The sequence below is a fragment of the Coffea eugenioides genome, chromosome 2 (genome assembly GCF_003713205.1).
Source record: "Coffea eugenioides isolate CCC68of chromosome 2, Ceug_1.0, whole genome shotgun sequence".
Classification (NCBI taxonomy): Eukaryota; Viridiplantae; Streptophyta; class Magnoliopsida; order Gentianales; family Rubiaceae; genus Coffea; species Coffea eugenioides.
Genome location: NC_040036.1, coordinates 70,201,159 through 70,210,372, shown reverse-complemented (window position 1 = coordinate 70,210,372; position 9,214 = coordinate 70,201,159). Strand labels below are relative to the sequence as shown.

General features: G+C 34.6%; 1 protein-coding gene across 1 annotated transcript; it reads left to right on the top strand.

Annotated features, from left to right (window-relative positions):
• The first annotated feature begins 5,088 nt into the window (after positions 1 to 5,088).
• LOC113760145 lies at positions 5,089 to 6,507 on the top strand. The gene has a single exon (XM_027302716.1). It carries the CDS (start codon positions 5,089 to 5,091, stop codon positions 6,505 to 6,507), a length of 1,419 nt encoding a protein of 472 aa, XP_027158517.1.
• The last annotated feature ends 2,707 nt before the right edge of the window (positions 6,508 to 9,214 follow it).

Below are 9,214 nucleotides of genomic sequence, written 5' to 3'. Positions count from 1 at the left end.
GACACGTTAGGAGAAACAAAATTCGAGGTTGTTTTTGGTGTGGGCTAAGGCTACCGGAACGTAAAGGAGTGTTGTGATGGTGGGTTCCACATTACAATAACCCAAACGATTCGTCAGTGAAGGTGAACCCATGTTCACATGTCACATGGGTTCACCTCCACCATCGGTTCACCCACGTTAACCCATGTGAAAAGATGCAAGATATTATTAATATTAGTTTCCTAATTTATGAACAATAGACATAATGAAGAAAATGTAAAGTTAGATACATAAGTGAAAAGAAATTAGAAAAAATAAATAATATATGTATGTGCAGAATTAGATAAATTTTGATTCATTTAATTACATAAATTGATTCATTATATATGTAGGTGAAGTAATATGTTGTTGCATGATTGTTTTATTATATTTGTGGGTAGAACATAAAGAAATGTTTAACAAATGCATTTGTAATTGTATTAGACCAAATTACTGAGAATGAATTGATGACATAATAACCGAAGTGCAAATAGGTGAAATTTAATTAGACCATATTTGTCACTTTTAAATTTTCAACATTATCATCATGATCACTTAATTATACTTTTATCATTTGCTTAACATGTTGTCTATGTATGTCATCCAATAGCATAACTAACTTTCATCGATAACCAACCATAAACAGTATAATTACCAAATTCATTAAAATATTATTAAAAAAGATTTTAAAAGATCAAAGTTTTTTTGTTTATTAAAATTTTATATCAATTTCTTCCATATAAAAAGTGATTGTTTTAAATTGCATATAGATTGAGTGTGCCCTTTATCACTAGTAATACTAACGGTATTTGTACTAATGTATCACTACAAGAAATATATTTTTCCGTGACAAAAATTTATGTGACAACAAAAATCTTGTCACAGATAACCTAATTCAGTGACGACATTAGGTGTCATCACAGATGAGTACAGCACAAGCATAATCAGTGACAACATTGGAAGTTGTCATTCTCAACTCGTCACGAAATAGTTGGCGCGCATCTCATTTGATGCCGCGGGAAATGATTTTATGACAACTCAAGTAAAGTCGTCACAAACGCTCTCTCTACAGTGACAACATAACTTGTTGTCATTGAAAGTCTACCCAGTTCCAATTTTGTGACAACTTTTTGCATCACTGTATACTACAGTATTTTCATCAACTTTCACTAATTCTACTATGACACCCTAATTTTATATTTTACCCCCCAATTCTTTTATATTAGCAAAAGCACCGAAGATATGACACTCTAATTTTATAATTTAGCCCCTATTCATTATGTATTAACAAAATGCAAATGATATAATAACAAACTATTTTTAGATATTTGTAATTTTTGCTAAGTTGACATAATAGACATGTCTGAGCATAAAAATTTTTTCATAAATTGTTTATTATTACTTATAACAACCCCCAAAAATCAATAACTGAAATAATTTGAAAAAGTGTAATTGAATATAATTTGTAGTCTAATGTTAGCACTGTGAAAGATTAGTATAACGTGTAATACATCATAAGTAATAATTATTTTCATATGGAATGGGTATATACGAAATTAAAATTATTCAGTAAAATATCTGTTGTGCAATAAGATTGAGAATTGTAACACATTTAACAAAATATTTGATTACATGTTTCTTTTAATTTATTATAAAAACTAAGTAATAGACAAAGAGTAGGATAAGCATGAGTAAGAAGTGCTATACTGTATATAAGCAATTCTATAGTATTTTCATCAAATTTCACTAATTCTACTATGGCACCCTAATTTTATTATTTAGCCCCCAATTCTTTTATATGAGCAAAAGCACCGAAGATATGACACCCTAATTTTATAATTTAGCCCATATTCATTACGTATTAGCAAAATGCAAATGATATAATAACAATCTATTTTTAGATATTTGCAATTTTTGCTAAGTTGACATAATAGACATGTCTGAGCATAAAAATTTTTTCACGAATTTTTTATTATTCCTTATAACAACCCCCAAAAATCAATAACTGAAATAATTTGAAAAAGTGTAATTGAATATAATTTGTAGTCTAATGTTAGCACTGTGAAAGATTAGTATAACGTGTAATACATCATAAGTAATAATTATTTTCATATGGAATGGGTATATACGAAATTAAAATTATTCAGTAAAATATCTGTCGTGCAATAAGATTGAGAGTTGTAACACATTTAACAGAATATTTGATTACATGTTTCTTTTAATTTATTATAAAAACTAAGTAATAGACAAAGAGTAGGATAAGCATGAGTAAGAAGTGCTATACTGTATATAAGCAATTCTATAGTATTTTCATCAAATTTCACTAATTCTACTATGGCACCCTAATTTTATTATTTAGCCCCCAATTCTTTTATATGAGCAAAAGCACCGAAGATATGACACCTTAATTTTATAATTTAGCCCCTATTCATTACGTATTAGCAAAATGCAAATGATATAATAACAAATTATTTTTAGATATTTGTAATTTTTGCTAAGTTGACATAATAGACATGTCTGAGCATAAAAATTTTTTCACGTATTCCTTATAACAACCCCCAAAAATCAATAACTGAAATAATTTGAAAAAGTGTAATTGAATATAATTTGTAGTCTAATGTTAGCACTGTGAAAGATTAGTATAACGTGTAATACATCATAAGTAATAATTATTTTCATATGGAATGGGTATATACGAAATTAAAATTATTCAGTAAAATATCTGTTGTGCAATAAGATTGAGAGTTGCCACACATTTAACAGAATATTTGATTACATGTTTCTTTTAATTTATTATAAAAACTAAGTAATAGACAAAGAGTAGTATAAGCATGAGTAAGAAGTGCTATACTGTATATAAGCGATTCTATGCATGTTAAATTTTTGAAACATGTTTTATTGTGTAAGTTTTATTGTAAGGTAATTTCTTAAATAATTTGTATATTGAGTTGTCCAAACCCAAAAAGATGTATATAGACACAAACAAGCACACATATATATATATATACATGCACAAAAAAGAAACCAATATCAAATAATTTATTTGATATTTATAGATGAGATTAAGGAAAAAAAAAAGAGATTAAGTATGAAAAAAGAAACCTGAAAAAAAAATTTGACCAGGGAAAAAAAAAAGAAAAAAAATGTATGAAGCTAAAGGTGTGAATCCTGGAATCTCAAAGATGTGCTTAGATGCCAAAAAAAAAAGAGCGCCAGTCTGAAATCTGAAAGAGGCGCGAGGCGGGTGGCTGAAATCTCTACAAAACGACGTCGTTTTTGGTTGTTCACACACAAACAAAAGTCTCGCCGCTTCTCTCTTCCAACACTTAGACAAATTTCATTCTCAGTCTTTCCTTCCTATGGTGAACTAACCCTTCCTTCCCGTAGATTCGAAATGCCGCTCGCCACCGTTAGCCGCTGAAGTCCGCCGCTATCCACCACCATCAGCAGCTGAAGTTTGCCGCTACCCAGCAACTTGAGCTTTATTCTTCAGCCTTTCCTTCACCACTGACGATGACCCTTTCTCCCCTCCATTGACCCGCAACCGTGTCGAAATGCCGCTCACCACCGTTAACCGCTGAAGTCCGCCGCTATCCACCACCATCAGCCACTGAAGTCCGAGCTATCCAGCACCATAATTTATTCTTCAGCATTTCCTTCACCACTGACGATAGCCCTTTCTCCCCTCTATTGACCCGCAACCGCGTCGAGCTCTTTAGCACCAGCAAATCCAAGGCAATTGGGGAAAGCTATACATTTCTTAGGTAAGTTCAACTGAAGTTTGTTCTTTGTTCTTCATTTCCTTGCCATTTTCGAACCTACATTTTAATTTTCCCCTGTTTTTGTTAGCTCATTATCCAATGGCTTCTGTCCTACCCCCGAAAGGCTTCATTTCCTTGCCATTATTCGAGGCAATTTGGGCTTCTGAAATGTTGCATTTTCAGTTTGTATCTTGAGAAATTTCTGTGTACGGTTCTTCTTTTATTGACTTTGTTCCATAACATCGTAGAGGTATCTGGATTTAACATCGTTTGTGACTTTGTTCTTCTTTTAATTTTCCCCTGTTTTTGTTCTTTTTTTTTTGGGTTGGTATTAACAAGCGTATTTTTTGTTCTGTTCTGTTTGTTTTAAAGTCTGAGCTTTAGAAGTCTCTCCTCTTTAACATTTGTTTGTTAATTGCTAGTGCATTTGTTGGTATTAACCATCAGTTGGTATTAACATTTGTTGATTGCTAGTGCATTTGTTGAAGTCTCTCCTCTTTAATTTCTATTGATTTCATGGTTAATTTCATGGCTGCTTTACATATGGCTTTTTTGGATTTTAGGAAACTGCTTTCATGGTTAATTTCATGTTCATTTCGTGGCTGCTTTACATATTACTTTTCTTGATATATGATACTGATTTCATGGCTTTTCATATGAATTTTCATATTACTTTTATGGCTGCTTTTCATATGACTTGTAGCCTTAATTTTTGAAAAAGCTAGTTAACAAATTATTCTCTTTAGTTTGATATTAGAAAAGTATTTTGTACTAAAGGCTGATGTGTCTATATCTAGGACATGGATAAAACTTGGATGAAGATTAGCAATAGGAAGGACAAGGCTTATGAACTCGGAGTCAAAAATTTCCTCAAATTTGCATATTCTCAAAAAGTTGAAAATCAAAAAATTCCATGCCCATGTACACAATGCAATAATTTTTGTAACCAAACTAAAACAGTTGTGGGGGATCATTTATTGACTCAAGGCATTCGTAAAAGCTACACAAGATGGATACACCATGGGGAACAATTTCGACACCAAAATTGTGGGGATAGTACTAAACATGGGGATGGAGAGGAGGATAGTGATACTGAAGATTTAAATGACATGTTGCACGACATTGGGACAGCACAATGGGGGGACAATTGGGCTGGTAGGGAAGAATCAACAGATGATAGTCTAAATGCGAATCATAGTGACACAGATAACTTTCTTAAATTGTTAGAAGATGCAAAAAGGAGCTGTATCCAGGGAATCATTTTTACTCAAAGCTATCCTTTGTAGTCACTTTGCTCCATTTGAAAACAATGAGCGGGTGGACTATAAAGTCCTTCAATGCATTGCTGGAAATTTTTAGGCATGCACTACCTCCTGAAGCCACAGTTCCCAAGTCTTTTGCTGATGCTAAGAAGCTCATTCGAGACTTAGGTTTTAAATCTAAAAAAATCCATGCTTGTGTCAATGATTGTGTTCTCTTCCGCAAGGAAAATGAAAATTTTGACACTTGTCCAAATCTAAATTGTAAAGAACCTCGCTACAAGATGGCAGGTTCAAGAGTTCCACGCAAAGTTTTGCGTTACTTTCCTTTGAAACCTAGGCTGCAACGATTATATACCCACAAAGAAATAGCTTCAGATATGAGATGGCATAAAGAAAAGTGTGTGCATGATGATAACATCATGCGGCATCCAGCAGACAGTGAAGCATGGAAACACTTTGATAGGTTGCATCCGGACTTTGCCGTTGATCCTAGAAATGTGAGGTTAGGTCTTGCAACTGATGGTTTCAATCCTTTTGGGACCATGATTAGTGCTTATAGCATCTGGCCTATTTATCTAGTGCCATACAATCTGCCCCCTTGGAAGTGTATGAGAGATCCTTTCTTTTTCCTATCAATGCTAATTCCTGGGCCTAAATCCCCGGGAAATGAGATTGATGTTTACATGGAGCCTCTAATAGATGAACTGAATGAAATGTGGCTTGGTGTTGAAACATATGATGCATATAGTGGCAAGAAATTTGACCTCCGGGCAGCTTTACTATGGACTATAAATGATTTTCCAGCTTATGCAATGCTGTCCGGATGGAGTACGAAAAGGTATCAAGCATGTCCTATTTGCATGGTTGAGACAACTTGCGTACATTTACCACACCGAAAAAAGTTGTGTTACACAGGTCATCGCCGCTTCTTACCCATTGACCATTCTTGGCGGCGAGAAAAAAAACCTTTCGATGGCAATGTGGACTTTAGGAATCCTGTTGCACCTTTATCTGGAAATGAAATTTTGGATCAGGTACAAAATATGGAGGTAAATTTTGGGAAGACCAAGGCGCAATCCAATGCAAAGAAACGCAAGCGTTCTGAGAGTGGTTTGAACTGGACAAAGAAAAGTTGTTTCTTTGAGTTACCATATTGGGCAGACCTCCTTCTTAGGCATAATTTGGATTTAATGCATGTGTCAAAAAATGTCTCAGAGGCTGTCATTGCCACAATTATGGATATTGAAAACAAAACCAAAGACCACTGGTTGTGTCGTCAAGATTTGAAGGATTTGGGTTTGAAAAAAGAGCTACATTTGATTCCAAATGGCGACTCTTATATCATGCCACATGCCTGTTACAGCCTAACCAAGGAGGAGAAAAAAAAAGTATGTGAGTTCTTGAATTCTGTCAAATATCCAGATGGGTTTGCCTCAAACATTTGCCGATGTATAAAGAGTGGCTAGTTTCAAATTTCTGGAATGAAAAGTCATGACTTCCACATTTTATACAAAGGCTACTCCCACTTGCAATCCGTGGAAGTTTAACAAAAGAAGTTCGGCAAGTGCTATTCGAGTTAAGTGAATTCTTCAAAAAATTATGTGCTAGAACAATACATAGAGAGGTTCTGGAGGAGTTAGGCCAAAAAATTGCAGTCATCTTATGTAAATTAGAGAGGTTGTTCCCTCCAGCTTTCTTCGATATAATGATGCACTTGATGGTTCACTTGCCTGCTGAAGCTATCCTTGGCGGTCCAGCTCAATATCATTGGATGTTCCCATTTGAGAGGTAGAGAGTTGTACATATAGCCTTGTAAGTTTTTTTTTATTAAAGACCACTGCAATCTTCTAATTTCTTTTATTTTCCTTTGAGAAAGACATATGACAGTGCTGAAAAGTTATGTTGGGAACAAGGCCCGGCCAGAGGGATGCATTGCTGAGCGGTACATAGATAAAGAATGCTTGACATTCTGCTCTATGTACCTAGACAATATTGATACAATATTCAACAAGCCTGAACGAAACAATGATAGGGGATATAATACTGGTGAATTGTCCATTTTTTCATGCCCTGGTCGTCCATTTGGAGGGCCCAAAAGGGGCAATTTCCTTGACTCAGAGCTGGAAAAAATTCATACATTTATATTGAACAATTGTGATGAGCTTGAGGACTATATAAAGTAAGCTTTTAATGTTAATTAAAGCTTGTACCTTTGTTCTATATTTTGATATGTTCAAAGGCAAATTTATACAAGGTGATTGTTTTTGTCTATAGTGCGCATAAAATGGAGTTGGAGGCAGAGAGTGTTGAAAATGTGGACCAAAGGCACGATAGAGAATTTGCAAAATGGGTTAAACAGCATGTATGTTTGTAGTGTCATTTGGACAGCCTACTTTTTTTTATCTCTAATACAACAAATTACTGATTTAGGTGAAATTGTCCTTACTAGGTTATGTATGGCAGCGAGGCTTCCAATGGTGTGCTTCGAGCATTAGCATTTGGGCTAGACAATCGAGTTTGCATGTATACGGGCTGCATGGTTAATGGGTATAGGTTTCACACGGAAAATCGGGAAAGGCAAAGAAAGACTCAAAACAGTGGTATTGTAGTTAGAGGTGAGCATGGTAACAATATGATCGATTTTTATGGTGTGATACAACAAATTATTGAAGTAAGATACTGGCTTGGGAAAAGAATTGTCACACTGATGCCATCAATCTTGAAACATATTTCTGAATCGATAGAGGCTTTTGTTAAATTTATTCATTAGGTAAAAACCTGAAAGGGCGCCTTTTTTAAAAATCAAAATCAAAATCAAAAAGAAGAAAAAAGAAGAAAAAGAAGAAAAGAAAACTAAATAGGCGGGGGCAACCTTAGTGAAAATCCAAAAGGGCACTAAGTTAGGTTTTGAAACACCGACTGAGTTGTGAATGGAAAGCTAGGGATCGACTGTTAAAAAGCTGGTGACTATGTTCATTTGGATTTCTCCTCATATTGAAATTCTTTTGGCAATGATAGGGCAATAATTGAGTGTTTATTACATTGATGTTTAGTCCTAATTTTGGCCAATTATTGTGCGGAGTAATGGATTTCTGCTCATATTTGGTATTGGTATTATTTACAGGTAATTGATATCAAAAGTGACACAAAGAAGTGAATTTTCAGAAGACCAGTCCTTCCAGAGAGTGCCCGCGCCAGTGACCGCAGGGCTGCGTGAAAAAGACGGACCGCGGATCCTATTCTTGGAGCTACCGCTATTCTTGGGAGACACATTTTGAACCTGCGTGGGATTAGGAAACAGATTCAAAGAAGACTTTTGACAACAATTCAAGGGGGAAAATAAGGAAGCAATCCCTTTTAGAAACAAACTCTGAGTTGGAAAGCAAGAGAGCGACGGAAAGACTTTAAAAGGAAGACTACAATAGACTAGGAATCTTATTTTCGGTCTTGGATCTTGTTTTGTTTTTATCTTTGTTTTTTTTCTCCAACGCAAGTTAGTAGACTAGCCGACGGATCCTTACTTCTTCAAACGACGAAACTACTTTGCAAGCTTTCGATTGCTTCATCATTATGAAGTAAGGCTAAGTTCTTTTATCTAGTTGAGGAATAATCAAGGCCCTGTGCACGAACAACTGTGAGATCGTTTTAATTGTTCTAAATTTGGCGTTTGTGAGTATTTAATTATTCTTTGTTTTAATAGCCTATTATTGTTTGGATCTATTGGATTAATGTGGCCAGTTATTCAATTGTCTAAATAGTATATTACCAATTAGGACAAGGGTGCGTATCACTTGATTGTCTTAAATTAGTGGCGAACGGGACAATTTTATTGCCTCGCAAGCAGTCTAATTGGTGCCGTAGGACTAATTAATCTAGTTTAAATGAACCCGCATGTGTATTTATTAACTAGAATTAGGTCTCTCTAATTCCTAAAGTTGTGAATAGATTAAATCCTTCGAGTGTCTCTGGAGTTATCTATTTTACAAGGGGGTAGTTTAAGAGCGTCTCTGGACTACCATATAATTAAGGAGAGGTGGTTCGGTGGTTGTTGAATTGCTTTAACCAATTTATTTGTGAACGTGTGAATTAATTCAGGTATCTATGATCAATTGCATGAACCGGTGTCAAGATTATCTCCTTGACTAGGTTGTGTCAATTAATTGATTATTACAT